This window comes from Gossypium raimondii, chromosome 8 (assembly GCF_025698545.1).
Source record: "Gossypium raimondii isolate GPD5lz chromosome 8, ASM2569854v1, whole genome shotgun sequence".
In the NCBI taxonomy this organism is placed as follows: domain Eukaryota; kingdom Viridiplantae; phylum Streptophyta; class Magnoliopsida; order Malvales; family Malvaceae; genus Gossypium; species Gossypium raimondii.
The window spans coordinates 1,099,610-1,115,635 of record NC_068572.1 but is presented as its reverse complement, the minus strand read 5'-3'; the positions used below and the strand labels follow the sequence as shown (position 1 = coordinate 1,115,635).

Here is a 16,026-nt window from a genome sequence, read left to right as displayed (position 1 = left end):
GAAATATAGCATGCAACTTGCAAACCTCTCAAATTTTATATAAAATAAAAGAAATACCAATACCAACGTGATATAAAAGAAGTAAATACGGACTGGAATTTTAAAATTCGAAAAGGGTAGAGTAAGGCAGTCAGTTTCATTCCGGTATTGCTTGTAATGGTTGGAATGCTCCATTCCAATAGTAATCCGAAACAACGAATCCTAAGTCCTGTTTCGGTGCAAATTTTAGTTGGTATCGGTTGTGTCCGTGCATACCGGTTGATTTTACTGATTGGTGCAAAAAGTAAGTTTAAATTTAATTTTTTAGTATTTGTTTTGAATTATGGATTGTTCTTTTTGTTCACCCAACGATGAAAAGTTACAAATTTGTCACCTAACTATTTCAAGTTTTCTTTTTTGATCACTAACCGTTAAATTACTAACTACTCGGCAACTTCTAAAATTGGTATAATCTAACAACTTTAACTCTCAACATTTATACATTGTGTCAATTTAGTCTTGGTTCCAAAGAAATTAATCATCAACATTTACCCTTTGTATTTTGCAATTCTACTTTTATTTGTGACATTGAGGGTTGATTTTAAACGAATGAGAAAAGACGAAAATTATTAATTTGGATTTTTGGGTGTTTCCGTATTTGGTATATTTCCAATCAAATTTAGTTGATAAATTTGTTTTTTATAGCTTTTTACGTGAAAAGGGTCACAAAGAAAAACAAAATTAAAAAATGACCAAATTACACAATGTGTAAACATTGAGGATCAAATTTTTTAGAATCAAGACTAAATCAACACAATGTATAAATATTGAGGGTTAAATTACTATTGTCCCAATTTCAAAAGTTATCATGTCATCTTTCCGTCAGCCATATCTAACGGCTAGAATAGTTAGGTGATTATTTTGTAATTTCTTATAGCTGAGTGGCAAAAAAAGAAACTTATCAATAGTTAGGTGACTATAAATGTAGTTTACCCAATTATTTTTCTTATTTAATCTCATTATTAAATATTTGTACATATTTAGTAAATTTGAAACGATATATTAAAACAAATCAATACCAGTATGTATCAATACCGATAAAAAATTGAGATATACACTGACTACTCTAATATAAAGATTAAAATTAATGGGATCGAAGAATACAACAAAAAGAAATTCAGAGAATGTGAAGTAAAAGTAGAATTTTGACCAAAAGTCTTTAAAAGCATTTACTTTCTTTATCATGTTTTGGTGTCACTTTCCATGTTTGTAGTCAAAGTTCTTCAAGTGTTTACACTGTGGGCGGCGGCCCACCAAAGAAGAACATTGCAACAGCCTGCTGTTTCTGGGATTTTCATTACAAGACAGTTTGAGTTGTGTTTTACTGTCAAAAAAGATAATTTTTTAAAATGCACATTGACACGTTGATGACATGCATTAGTGGATTTCATGTCCAATCTATATTAAAATAGTGTTCTCTATATATATGGAAAAAAATCTAAAAGAATTACATACATCTTATTGAATATATATTCATATTCGACACTCGGAATTATCGTTATTTTCTTGTGTTTATAGTTTTCGAGGTAATTTTTATGACTTTTCCTTCTTTCAATTGTTTATATCTTTGTTTATTTCATGAGTAAAGGGTATTGAGCTATTGATAAGTTTATATTCTGGTTTCTCAATTTAGAAGTTTTCGTTTAAGTCAATCTGACGGATATATCAAAGATTGGAGAAAAAAGTTGTTTTGATTTTGAAAACTTTGGAATAGTTCAATGACTATTTTGTAACTTTTTTGAAGTTGAGTGACTAAAACGTAAACTTACTAATAGTTTAGTGACTTTGAATGTAATTTACCTTTATTTCACTAAACAATTAATAATTAAATATGTAATAAAAATTCTTCAGGACTTTGTAACCATCATGGAAGATGGCAATGGCATCTTTTACAATCATCCAGGTATCAACTTCTTGCTATTTTTTAATTAGTTTCGAGATTTTATCAATAAGGTCCTTCTATTATCAAAACAATTAATTTAACCGTTAAATAACATGTCATTCCAAATTGGTTTTGAAGTTTTTTCGAAACTTTTACAAAACTCTCATCGCTCACTCTCTTAACTTTGAAGTTTAAAGGCCTTGTTTATAAATATCTGTCAACTTTTAATTTATATATATTTTCAAATAAGCCCTTGTTTTTAATAAAATATATATGTTTGATCATATATTTGAAGAATCATATTCTGGTACACGTACCTGTTTCTTGGTTTTTGATTATCTGAAACACTAAACACTTGAAATAACTTTAGTGCAACTATCAGAGATCGAAACACTTCAGAAACAACACGAGGAGAAAACAATAAGGATCCGAGACCTCAAGAGACAAATCGAAGCGTTGAAGCTTCGTTTGGCGAAGACGAAAACGAAGAAAAACATTAGCAGAGATGAGAGAAGAGAAGCTTTCAATGAACTGTGTGAGAAATATCACAGCTTGAGAAATGAATACAATGCATTATTGAGTGAAATTTAAAGGGAGCAGAGATTAATTTAACCAAAGATTTCTTGTTACTATTTAATATTTTGTTTCATTTTATCGTATTTAAATATGTCCCAGACATGAATATCGAATATGAAATATATTTTGGTTTCATTTTACATATACTCGAAACTGTGTTTTATGTTAGAGAAACACAAAAAATTGCAGACATGATTCATATGCGTTATGGAGTCGGTGAAAGCCAATAATGCTTGCTTCAAAATTACGAACTTTTCAAAGCCGATAACGCTTCCTTTGTCGTAGCTGAGATGACAGCATCTGAAGCATTTGGCAAGTAATAATACTTCCCTGTAAGATTAAATCAATGACGAGATATCGTTATGTTCCGTATGTGTACAAACAAATAGATGTTTATGCAGACGCACCTTGAGCTACTCGAGCGATTTCCTTAGCAAAACCGGTTGAAACGAACTTGTTTTCGGTGTCAATAACAAGAAGGGACATCCCTGCTTTGTATATTTTCCCGGACACTTCAAGAATCTCATCCTGCAATGTTTATTTATACACACGAATCGTATGAAAACCGTTTGGTCAAACCCTGAAACCATTGTATATGAAGGGTTCGGAATAGATATAATGCAATAATTTACCTTCAACTCTTGTGCTGAGGGTCTAGGGGCATCAGAAGCAGCAGCTTCAGGATCAGTAGATCGTTTTAGTGATATGTTGGCTCTTCCATCGGTTATTGCAACGATCATTACACGTCCTACATCACCGCTTTTCTCTGCATTTAGTCCAACCCTGACTGCCTGATTTTATTTTTATAAAAATATTACAAAAGATAAAAAATTTACCAACATTTTCGAAGCAACAATACTACAAAAGCTATGAGTAGAAGTCATTAACTACAAGTCATAATCACAGATAGCATACACAAAAGAGTTTTGATCTCGTGGACTCAGTCCTGTTGGAGTTAACGTGGAATTTCAAGACATACCATGCTTAAACCATGAGCTAGGGGAGAGCCACCACCACATGGAAGTCTCTCAAGACGTTTTCGAGCCATTGCAATCGATCTAGAAGGAGGTAACAGGACTTCCGCAGCATCTCCACGGAAAGGTATAATGGAGACCTATTCAGCATTACCAAGCTCCTAAAATGAATTAACAACTAGCAAGGTTTGTATGCTCGAAAACACGGAACAAATGTTTCTTTTGTTTACCTGATCTCTACTTGTATAACTCTCAGCCAGTAACTTAAGTGCAGCTCCTTTAGCGTTTTGCATTCGGTTCAATGCCATGCTCCCACTTGCATCAACCACAAATATTACCTGATATAAAATGGATATGTATGAACCCCAGAATTATTTAACTCCATAGAGTGATCCCGGTTACAAATAGATGTAAACAAAAGAAGTAGGCTCATTGGTACCAATGCTCCGGCTTTTCTTGCCATTCTTTTAGCCCTCATATCAGTTTTCTCCACAAAAACTTTCCTACTTTTCTGAATATCTCTCTCCCGACGCAACTTTTGATATGGTGCCGCAGCTCTAAGTGTTGCATCAACAGCTAGTCTTTTCACAGGGCCCTGTGGTACAAGCAACGCAACTTATTCTACAAATGAAGTTAAGATTGTGCGAGCAAATATAACATACAAAAGATTGGAAATAGTGAAGAAGACTGCTAATTCACCAGTTCAACCTGCATGATCGAGGAAAGAGACAAGACTAACCTTTGGGAGCATTGGTTTAATATATCGACCTCTATCCTCAGAGAATATAACATTCTTGGCTCTTCCAGCTTTCCCCCGTCGCCTTTGTGCTTGTTGAGCAAAGAAAAGTAGTTTCTCATCGACCAAACCCCCTTCCGCATCAAAGATAAACTCTTCAGGTAATTGCTCCTGCTGTTCGTTTTCCTGATCACTTTCATCCTGTTGTAAACAAAGCACTGCACTTTGTGTAATCTTATTTTATCGGGATAATATTTGAAATAGGAGTAAAGATGATAGTTAAATCCTCAATGGCAAGGACTTGGGTAGATTTTAGTTTAATTATAAACAACAACCCCTGCAAACCAATGGCTAATTTTATTAAGAAACTTGTTAAAGGGGGGGGGGGGGGGGGTAGCTCCTTCGGCATAAGTTTTCATAGTTCTGGTCCCCCAACAACTGAAGGCATTGTCCCCCGGGAAGGGTTTTGATCTCAGCCTCCGCGGAGAGCCAATGTGCCATGAGCAGATGCCCTGAGAGTCTGGTTCATGGAGGGGGGTGCCTCGACTGTATGTGAATGTACATCCACTGGGGTGCCTCGACTGTATGTGAACGTACGGCCACCCACCAAGAGACGACGTAACCGGCTCGCCCTTGGTGGGATTCGAACCCCTCACCTATGCCATATAGGTCACTTGTTGGGATATATGGTACCATTTAACCCTCCTTAGGGACAACACCTTTGGTTGTTAGGGGACTAGATCGGCTGCCTAGCAGATGATACTTCGAAGATTTATCCCGAAGGAGCTGACCCTCCCTCAACAAAACTCAAAGTTCAGTGCTTATTGTTGAAATCTTAATGTTAACATACCTCTTGTTCTTCCTCCTCATTTTGCTCCTCCCCGGAATCTTCATTTTGTGGAGGTGGAGGTGGAGGTGGCGGCTGCTGGTTTTGTTGGTCTGGTGGATTCTCATTGACAATCGAACGAGGGAGTATAACAAGCTCCACCTGTATCATATATTATGTCAACACAAATTTATATATTGTTCTCCAAAATAAAACCAATATAATCATGCACATGACAACCAGTGATTAGAAGACATTTCAATAAAACCAGCAATGCCATCTATAAACATCATATAGTCCGAACCAGAAGTATGATAGAAAGATGGATTGAACTAGGAAACGGCGCAAATACTTCAGCAATCATAAGCAAGATTAGCTTAAAAAAATCTGGACATAAAGAAGAAACATATAAAAAGTTCAGGTATGAATGGATGTGACAATTTGTTGCATATCGATGTGCCTACAAAATAACCGGTGCAAAATCATAGTAAGAATACTTAACAGCTTTTTTCAGGTCATCTACACCAACTCTTTCTCGTCCTTCCAAAGCAGCCAAGCATTTTGCAACCCGAGCAGCATATAGCTCGGCTCTGTGTCCCTGTAAATTTCCGAGTACTAATTATTTTTCCATAGCATGATCAAGATAATATCTCACAATCATCAACATTATTAAAAGCTCAAGTGCCAACTTTATTTCGTTCTTAAACTACAAAAACATCATCCCTATGCTTTATGCTTAAGAATGGCTTGTACAACATATACTTCCCTACAATGTGGTAGTCCACTCCCTATTCTTTGCTAGTCTACGTTGTATGTTTTATCGAGTTGTTTTCTCATTTTACCATCTTTTTTGCTTTTATGTCCATCCAAACAACCATGGTTGTTGAACAATAAAAACTCAGTTAGCTTTTAGGCATGCGGGACGTTGATTCCTCATCAACTGAGAACTTTTCGGTGTTACATCATAAGAGGATTCAAAGTAATATTTGTTATCTAAAGTGGTTGAAGAATAAAAGCACCTGGCAACCACCTCGAAGGGCTTCCATAACCAGGTATTTTAATTGTTCCCGGCCAATCGTAACGTCCTTCAGATACTCTCTTGCTAAAATGATCTGTAAAATATAAATGCACAAGAGGAATAAAATTCATCCTTCTAAATACCAAAGTGCAAGAAGACTGGCAAACTAGCTAAACTGCTAAATGCGCGGTTACCTGAGTCTTTGCATACTCGGTTTCTTCCTCAACCATTTTAAAAACTTTATTGCTAGCTTCTTGAAATTGTGTTGCGATCCCAACTGCCGCAACACGATCTTCAAAGTTCATTGGAAGATCTGCACTGCAAAGGAAGTGTGTGACATTAATGGGATAGGTATGTATAAACCGAAAAAACTCATTCCATCATCTAAAAACAAGCTTTGTACCTCAAGTTAATGGCAATTCGATCTAATAAATGTTCTCGTACAGCACCTTCTTCTGGATTATAAGTGGCAATTAAGAGCGGTTTACAAGGGTGCTTGAAGCTTATTCCTTCTCTTTCAACAATATTAACTCCTTCGGTCAATACATTAAGAAGCAAATTGCTAATACCCTCATCTAGGAGATTAATTTCATCAACATATAATACACCTCTATGTGCTTCAGCTAAAAGGCCAGGTTGAAAAACGGTCGTTCCTGTTTTCACAGACTCCTCGACATCAACAGATCCAATGAGTCTATCCTCCGTGACTCCAAGTGGTATCTTAAGCAAGAGTGGCAAAGGGCATTATGACAATAAAACAAATTTGATAACAAAGGGCTTTCTAGCACGAAACATACCTGAACAAAAGGAGACCGAACAACTTGTGTCTTAACATTGCCGTTGGAATCGTATTCCGCTCGCTGAGCTAAACCATCTTCCCACCTTCAAAGGTAATATACTGAAATCATTTAGCTCTAATATCCATTATCACGAAAACGGTGCAAGAACACATGAATTACTCAAGGGAATACTGATATGTTATTCATAAGGACTGCAACAACAAAAGTACTCTTGTTTTGACAGTTCAATCCCATACTAATTTGTATCACGAATGTTGCATATAAGGGGGGAAAACTCATATACACAGCAATGAAATTATAAGATGAGTTCAATGTTCATACTCAAATCAATTAACTCTCATATCCCTTATTACGAAACAGTGCAAGAACACATATGAATTACTCAAGGGAATACCGATGGAAAATGACTGCAACAAGAAAATGACTCTTGTTGAGGGGAGTGTCTTGGACCCTCAATGGAAAGTATTGTCCCTGGATGGGTTTCGTCTCCCGTACTCCAAAGAGAGCACAAAAGGGTTCACGGAGTTTAAGGAGCACCTCTGTTGGTGAAGATGCTGATACCTCTCCAGTCTCCCATGAGCTTGCAGGTTGTATCTCTGAGGTACTCCCTAAACTCCGTAAACCCATTTGGGCTCTCCTCGGAGTACGAGAGGCAAAACCCAATTGGGACAATACCTTCCGTTGAGGGTCCAAGACACTCCCCTCAACAGAAGGTATGATCGTTACCCATTCATTATCACGAAAACGATGCAAGGACACATATGAATTACTCAAGGGAATACCAATATGTTCTACATAAGGATTGCAACAACAAAATGACTCTTGTTGAGGGGAGTGTCTCGGACCCTCAATAGAAGGTATTGTCTCCGTAAGGGTTTTGTCTCCTGTGCTCCAAGGAGAGCCTAAAGGGAGTTTAGGGAGTGTCTCGGTTGGTAGACGTACGACTTGCAAACTGACGGAAGATACAACCTGCCAAGGCATATTAGCCTTACCTTTGCAACCAGGTCGTATTACCAACCGAGGCGCTATCTAACTTCTGTGAACCCCTTTGAGCTCTCCTTGGAGCATGGAAAACAAAACCCCTATGGGACAATACCTTCAGTTGAGGGTTCAAGACCCTCCCCTCAACAATTCTTGTTTTGACATTCCATTGCAGTATAATCCCTTACTAATTTGCATCATGAATGTGTGCATACCAAAGGGGAAAACTACTAGATACAGCAATGAAATTATAAGAGTTCAATGTTCATACTCTTCAGGGCAAGTAGGGTCAGCGTTAGCCATTGAACCAACAACAACATCAATAGGAGGCAAAACAGCATGCAATCCACGAGCCATTACAGTCTTAGCTGTCCCACGTCTACCAGAAATAGCAATCCCACCAATTTCACGATCAATAGCACCAAGTAAAAGTGCAGTTTTAATAGCATCCTATATAACAAACAGTTAATCAAATCAAAGAGACCACTAAAAATTCAATTCACTAAACGACCCATTTTTCTTTACCACTACTAAAACATTCCCATCCCTTCAAAATTCCATAAACAACAAACCTGGCCAACAACAGCAGCTAAAGGGAAGTATCGTCTTCCATAAGAAGAAGAAGGGTCTTCAGATTCAGAACCAATGGCTGCTGCTGCCCCATTGTTGGAATCTAAAGCAGTGTTCGAAACAGCAAGAACGCGAGTAAAGCGAGTGGTGCTTCGAGCGTGGAATCTTTTCTTTGAGTTGAAACGAGAAGAAGAAGGGAAGAAGAGAACAGGGGAAGATGATTGAAGATGAAGATGAAACAGGGGAAGTGAAGAACAAGTAGTAGCTAATGCCATAGCTGAAAATGCTATTGATTTTTCAACAAAGTAAACAATTGGGTGCTTTTTTTATTTATTTATTTTCTTCATTATCTTTTACATAATCTTGTAATCTAATCTTTATCTGTTTTGTTCTGTTGTTCTTCCATTGTCTACTGCATTTCCTCTTTAACTCTTCTTCAATTGTTGCTATGGCTCTCCACGCGCCATATCATGCGCGTATTAAGCACATTCTCCTCTTTCTCCTCCCTTTTTTAAAAGAAGGAAATAAATATATCAATAATTTGCAACCACAAATAAACTTCATAATGGGTTTGTCGGGTCAAGTCGATAAAAAATTTTAAGTCCGTTTTTAGATTTAGGTTTAATTTTAGTCCGAAAAATAGGTTTAAAATTTTATTTAAGTCTAGTTTAAATTAAAAATGTTAAATCGAATTCGATTCGACTCACTTGTATTAATTTATTATTATTTTATATTAAAATTAAATTAAAAATATAATACATTAAATACACTACAAACGTTAAAATCAATGTTTCATAACAAATTGAGAATCCATTACAAAAAGTCTTTATATAACACTAAGATAGTTGCAGTTTAATAAACAAATATATCTAAAATAATAACAAAATTAATAATAAGATAAGAGTTATATAATATCCAAGCAATAACAATAAAATGGTAGTAATATAATAGCAAAATGGTAACAAAACAGCAGCAAAACAATTGATTTGGGTTGAGCTCGGACCAAAAAATCATATTTGAAGCCTGAACCATTTAGAAAATGAGTATTATTTTTTAGCTAAGCCTATTTTTCGGACATATATTTTTACTTAAATTCTTTCACTCTTTGAGCGTGCTTTAGAGCTAGGCGAGTAGCCCAACCCATAATCATATCTATTTGTACCAAAAAAAAAAAAAACCAGTTGGGCATTCAGCTAAATTTCGGCCTGCTCCATACATAAATGTATAATCCAACTCCAGTTTTTTTTACACCAAAAATGAATATTCCTTATTCATATATATATATATATATATATATATATATATATATATATAAAAGCTTCTTTATTCATAGTTGATGCAATGCTCCCCATAATTTATTGGAAGATTGTTAAAATACAAAAGAGACATTAATTCTCACTTAATTGAGACGTCATTTTGCTGTTGAGTTGGAAACCCAGACGAGGGTATCTCTGAAAAGGAAATGGCAAATGGGGACGGTTCCAGGCTTCACTTTGAGAATCTGAAATGCCATATGCTTTGGGTTCCAACCAGATGTATCTTTATGACAGACCGCCAAAGCATTGGCTTTTGTCCCATCTCTGCCCACCAATGGGACCTTATACACACCTGTTTTGTTGAGCGCATGGCACAAAAACACAGCACCTGGATACTCCATTTTATGGCAGACAAGCTCATGTTCTCCCATGTTTTGCATTCCCCTGGAGATTGTAAACAACGGGTTCTTTGTTTCTTTCGAAAACTCGATTGATAGAAGCTGGATTTGTTTCCCGAGCTTTGAAATACTTAAATCTATGAAGGACTCTAATGATGTGGCGCAAAACTTTTGCTCTCCATTAATGGCTGCTCTTTCGCAACCTCTGATTGTTTCACCAATGGTGTTGGCGTCCCTTGTTTGAGGTTTTAACGAGAAGTGGTTCAAAATTTCAGGCAATTTGGCACTTGAAAAGGGAATTGACTTGGCGACTCGGTCGGGCAAAAATGGAGTTTTATCACCTGTTGCAATGAGATTTGGTAAGTTCACCAGCTTACCGGTGCGTAGATCCCTTTGAAAGAAGAAGGTAGTTTCATCGACTGAAACAATATTATCGTCCACTTTGAAGTTGTTGAGATTTGAATCAATGGAGGCCTCTGCAAAGATTATTTTCCTTACATTTGGTTCAAGTCAACGACTTAAATTTGGATTTAAAAAGCATGCATGAGCAAGATGAACCCTAACTGTATGAATACTCTGAAAACATTAACATATGTAGGCATAATGATTTACCTGGGATTGATTGTTTATTTCCATAACTTCCGGCTTGGTAGGTACCTAGAGAGCTTGGAGTACTAAATTCTTTAGATGGTGTAGTACTATTACCTGAATAGCCTGAAAACATTTAGACCCAAAATTTAATGTTAAAGCTTAGTTAATTTAGCTTATACGGTTGAGTTTTATTTTCGAAAATCTAAACATTAACATATATATACATGTAATGGAAATCAAACGATTTACCTTGGATTGATTGTTCATTTCCATAACTTCCAGCCTGGTAGGCACCTAGAGAGCTTGGAGCACTAAATTCCTTAGATGGTCCAGTATTATTACCTGAATAGTCTGATCAAAACATTTAGACCCAAAATTTAAATGTTAAAACTTTGTTAATTTGGCTCGAACAATTGAGTTTTATTCTCGAAAACCTAAACATTAACATATATACATATAATAGAAATCAAATGATTTACCTTGGATTGATTGTTCATTTCCATAACTTCCAGCCTGGTAGGCTCCTAGAGAGGTTGGAGCACTAAATTCCTTAGATGGTCCAGTACCATTACCTGAATAGTCTGAAAACATTTAAACCCAAATTTTAAAAGTTCAAGCTTAGTTAATTTGGCTTAAACAACTGAGTTTTATTCTCGAAAACCTAAAAGAAAATCAAATGATTTACCTTGGATTGATTGTTCATTTCCATAACTTCCAGCCTGGTAGGCTCCTAGAGAGGTTGGAGCACTAAATTCCTTAGATGGTCCAGTACCATTACCTGAATAGTCTGAAAACATTTAAACCCAAATTTTAAATGTTAAAGTTTAGTTAATTTGGCTTAAACAGTTGAGTTCTGTTCTCAAAAACCTAAACATTAACATATATACATATAATGGAAATAAAATGATTTACCTTGGATTGATTGTTCATTTCCATAACTTCCTGCCTCGTAGCCAGCATTGGAATCCTTAATCGATCCATTAATGCTGTCTGAAAAAAAAAAATATTATCGGTGTACCAAATATTAATGCTATAAAATATATTTTTTTAATTTTTTTTCTCCCTAACTCTTGACTTAGCAACTCCGGGTGTTCACCCTAAAAGTATATTTTGAAGATTCGAATCACAAAGACAATTCTATTTATAGTGTGCATAAGTTAATAGTGATTTGAAAAAATTGAATACAAACGAGATAGTGGTAGAATATCTCTTAAAGCTTTTGGCATCGGATTGTTGGGGAATACTGATTTCCAATAAGCTTCCTCAGGCACAGCACCTTGGCTACTTAGAAATATAATCTAGAAAGAAAAAAAAACAAGAAATTCTTCTTAAGCTTCTATATTAATAAAACACAAATTTGAAACTATAAGCTGAAGTTGAAATAAATTATATTGTTAGTGGTCTAATGGATGCTAAAATCATTTGATTTTGGGTTGAAATCAACATTTAGTCTTAAATTTTGATAATTTTTCTTAATTTGTTCCTGAATTTTTATATCCGCATTAATCCTAAATTAAAATTAAATGATGATATGGTATAATCTCAGAGTGTCGTGTCATTGCAAGGATCAAAATTTAAAAAAAATTGTCAAATTTTAAGACTAATGTGAACCAAGTTAAGAAAAGTTGATATATTTTTGACAATTGAGGAAGGGAGTTTAGTTAATGTAAAAGAAAATGAAAGCTAATTAAAACAAATAATAATAAATATTGGAGATTGAGAAAATATTAAAGCTCACATTGATTAAAGCAAAGACCAAAAGGAAATGAAATGCCATTGGAAAAATAGTTTGGTTTTTCAGAGTGAAGAAATTGAAGGCTTTGGTATGAAAATGGAGCACTATATACACATACATATAGCTGCCAAAAGTCAACATATCATTGAAATTATCACTTATTTTTGAAGTGAAATTTTAAATGTAAAATGGGAAATAGTTTGTATTTTTTTTTAGCAATTTTATTATAAGTTCTGATCATATTTAAAAGTACTCATAGTCCCTCTCAACTCATAAATAGGAGGATAATTTGCTTCAGTGCACTCGAACCAATCGAGTTAAGACTCAATTGACATATATCGTAAAATTTTGGTTTGGAGAAAAAAATGTCCCTTGTTCTATAATCTATAATCATTATAATTTATTGTATTTTTAAACAATCTTGTCAATTGAATTGATTGTCTCAATTCATAAAATTATTGTGCCTCAAATGTTAAATTTTGTTAAGAGTTAATTAAAGACAATTAATCATTGTGTTCACTTCTTCCATCAATTTGTTTTGATTGGTGCAATAGCCTTCAATGAGGGCTAAATTTATTGAATTTTCATAATCAAGATGAAAATAATAAAATTTGTAAACATCAAGGATTAAACTTGTTATTATACCAATTAAAAGTATGATAAATTGATGGAGAAAGTAAACGCTGCTACGACTAGTTGTAATCTGTTGCTCATTTTCAAAATTGATAGAAACTAAACTACTTTAATTTTTATAGGGATGAATTTGCTCAATATTAAAACTGAAAAGGACCAAAAAAATCTTTTACCAAATTATTTCTATCAAACTCAATTAAGAATCTAGGAATTATAGAATAGAACCAAACATAAATGACATGAATTTTCTTAACTTAAAGTCTCATTGTTTAATTGTTATGATTTTTTCAATAAATCATCCTAATTTGGTATAAGAATTTTTGGAGAATTCTTTACTTAATTTTAAGTTTTTGTTTTTATGTTGATTGAGTCTTAACTTAATTTGTATGAGTATTGTTGTCAATGTAGAAAGACGTGGGTTCGAGTACGCTGAAGCACATTATCCTCCTATTTATGGATTAGGGAGGAGCTATAGATAGTTATAAGCATTATGTCAAAAAATTATTATTTTTATTGCTCGGTTTCTAGCTATCTTGTGTCGGATTATAATTAAAATTAATTTTGGAAAATTATTTTATTCATTATTAATATTTTTTATATTTTATAAAAAAACAACAACATAATACTATAAATTTATCCGAGCATATTAAAATATATAATTAAATTTTGACTTTTGTTTAAAGTTTTGGCCGAGAATAAAAAATATTATGGTTGACCTCTCTTGCTCTAAATAGTGCTACTTTGTTTCTATCATATCATTTGTCACCTTATACATTGATTACTTTTACTATTTCATAAATAATTAACATTTTGAATAATTTGTATATTTCTTAAAAATGAAATAAAAGATTATTTTGAAGAATAGGGAGTATCTCGTTCCAGATTAAGACATCATTATGGGTTAAGACAGAAAATCGTTTGGCATTCCGGAATGAATGAATGGAAAAACTGGGTAAGGAGTCGTTATCAATACGATTTAGTTCAGAATAGATGGCTAAAATTAGTACCAAGACAATGTCGAAATAGAGTCAATCAACACTATCTGGCTCAAAATAAAGATTCAGATGAAAAAGAAAGATTAATTCATTACGAAAAAAAAAAAAGATTTTCAAGCGAACTCATTACTGACTCAAGAATATAAACTGAATCAAGAACAAAAATATAAAAAATCTAATTTTAAAAATGGTCGATAAGCTTAGATTTTAAATTGGATAAAAAAAATTTTAAGTACCTAATTAGAAAAAAATATTTAGGGTTTTGATATAATCGTATGTTATGATGTTATATTATAGACTTATCCATGCGGAGGACAACTTGTTAAGTGCGGTAGGTTTGATTTCGGGATTGGACAAATTGCTTTTTACTTTGAATCCATCTTGATAGCCCGAATTTTGGCTTATGATCAAGTAGTCCTTATAGGAAGATTGTCACTTGATTGAGACGTCCTTTTGCTGTTGAGTTGGAAATGGCAAATGGGGACGGTTCCAGGCTTCAGTTTGAGAATCTGAAATGCCATACGCTTTGGGTTCCAACCTGATGTTTCTTTATGACAGACTGCCAAAGCATTGGCTTTTGTCCCATCTCTGCCCACCAAGGGAACCTTATACACTGTTGTTTTGTTGAGCGCATGGCTCAAAAACACAGCACCTGGATACTCCATCTTATGGCAGACAAGCTCATGTTCCCCCATGTTTTGCATTCCCCTGCCGATTGTAAACAATGGGTTCTTCGTTTCTTTCCAAAGCTTTGAGATACTAAATTTTTTATTTAAATTATGAAATTAGAAAGAAAAAGAAAATCCCAGTATCAATGTATAAGAAAAAAGATAAACTTGTTTGTTTTGATTTTTGTTTAGAATTTTTTTTCCTATAAAATCATGTTTGACCTCTGTTGTTGGAAAAATATTCTACTTTGTTTTTGCAAAAGCTGTTGCCTTTAACATTGTCCATTTTATAGTTGACTTTTGAGAATAAATAATATATGTTTCTTTTTCTTATAAAATAATGTTTGACCTCTCTTGTAAAAACTTTGTTGTTGTAAAAGATGTTGCTCTTAACCTTGTCCATTTTATAGTTGACTTTTGAGAACAAATAATAAAAATTTGATTTAATTCTTTGAAAATCATAAAGATAAAGGCTATTCAAATAGTAAAATTATATTTTTACTATCATAAAATTAAAATTTAATTTTGACCCTCTAAAAAATTTTCTACCTTCGCCCTGAAAAATATATACATGTGAAAAAGGAAATATTTTGTTTAGAAATCCAAAATTTTAAGTTTAAAACATTTGAAAATCCCTTGTCAAAACTTTAGAAGAATACATCATTTAATATTCATTCTCTAAATTTTCTTGTAGCAAAAATCTTAAATCAGCATAGTTTTGAAAAACGTGTTTCAACCTTGAAAATTCAATACCTTGTAGTTTGAAATAAAACATTCAAAACATAATTAAACCAAAATCAATAACAGTCCACATGAAAATTATTTATAAACTTAATAGTTTTAAAGAAATCGTATTTCATAAACCAAGCTCCGGCTACGTCGATCCACTCTATAGTTGCTGGTTATCGGAAAGGAAACACCCAAAATGTGAGCTTACAAGTTCAGTATGCAAAATATCTCAAACATTAGATGCACGAATATTACAGAGAATATATCAGATTATTCTCAGATACAGATTCAAATATATTTCAATTAGCAAATAAGATGTAGAATCATTTTCAAAAGCAATTACATAATCAGATGCATATATAGGTCCTACCCTCATCCGCTACACACCATCTCTGTCCATCCCTACACACCAGCTAGGGTATCAAGTACCCATCCAACCCCACACACCAATAAGTGAGCGTATGTCTCTTTTCAGAAATAGTGTAGTCAAGATGCAATATGCGGTAAATCGCCTGAAACAAATATGCGTGGTATCAACCACCAAATAAGGCAAATAAATTAAATTGCCAACACTTCATCATATCATATCTCAACCCAATGCACATATCGTACTAACAAA

General features: G+C 34.0%; 3 protein-coding genes across 6 annotated transcripts; 1 reads left to right on the top strand and 2 right to left on the bottom strand.

Moving 5' to 3' along the window:
* Positions 1 to 121: 121 nt before the first annotated feature.
* LOC105790077 (uncharacterized) lies at positions 122 to 2,639 on the top strand. 4 transcript variants are annotated; one of them, XM_012617486.2, is made up of 3 exons: positions 122 to 283; positions 1,891 to 1,942; positions 2,304 to 2,639. In XM_012617486.2, the coding sequence occupies exons 1-3, from the start codon at positions 157 to 159 to the stop codon at positions 2,419 to 2,421; spliced, it is 297 nt and encodes a 98-aa protein (XP_012472940.1). In that variant the 5' UTR covers positions 122 to 156; the 3' UTR covers positions 2,422 to 2,639. The 4 variants fall into 4 exon arrangements, 2 of the variants coding, with proteins under 2 accessions (XP_012472940.1, XP_012472938.1); XM_012617484.2 differs by having other exon boundaries at positions 2,292 to 2,639; XR_008198666.1 differs by lacking the exon at positions 122 to 283 and adding an exon at positions 1,420 to 1,565.
* Positions 2,525 to 8,810, bottom strand: LOC105790076 (magnesium-chelatase subunit ChlD, chloroplastic). The gene is made up of 15 exons (XM_012617483.2): positions 8,405 to 8,810; positions 8,104 to 8,282; positions 6,849 to 6,933; positions 6,455 to 6,771; positions 6,246 to 6,369; positions 6,053 to 6,145; positions 5,536 to 5,631; positions 5,058 to 5,195; positions 4,211 to 4,408; positions 3,911 to 4,066; positions 3,702 to 3,809; positions 3,477 to 3,611; positions 3,130 to 3,288; positions 2,905 to 3,025; positions 2,525 to 2,827 (listed from the first exon to the last, which is right to left on the bottom strand). Exons 1-15 carry the CDS (start codon positions 8,675 to 8,677, stop codon positions 2,742 to 2,744), a joined length of 2,268 nt encoding a protein of 755 aa, XP_012472937.1. The 5' UTR covers positions 8,678 to 8,810; the 3' UTR covers positions 2,525 to 2,741.
* A 1,003-nt stretch (positions 8,811 to 9,813) lies between these two features.
* LOC105793050 (BURP domain protein RD22) lies at positions 9,814 to 14,705 on the bottom strand. The gene is made up of 8 exons (XM_012621990.2): positions 14,496 to 14,705; positions 11,837 to 11,945; positions 11,560 to 11,637; positions 11,333 to 11,434; positions 11,127 to 11,228; positions 10,897 to 10,998; positions 10,669 to 10,770; positions 9,814 to 10,532 (listed from the first exon to the last, which is right to left on the bottom strand). The coding sequence occupies exons 1-8, from the start codon at positions 14,703 to 14,705 to the stop codon at positions 9,814 to 9,816; spliced, it is 1,524 nt and encodes a 507-aa protein (XP_012477444.2).
* Between the last annotated feature and the right edge of the window lie 1,321 nt (positions 14,706 to 16,026).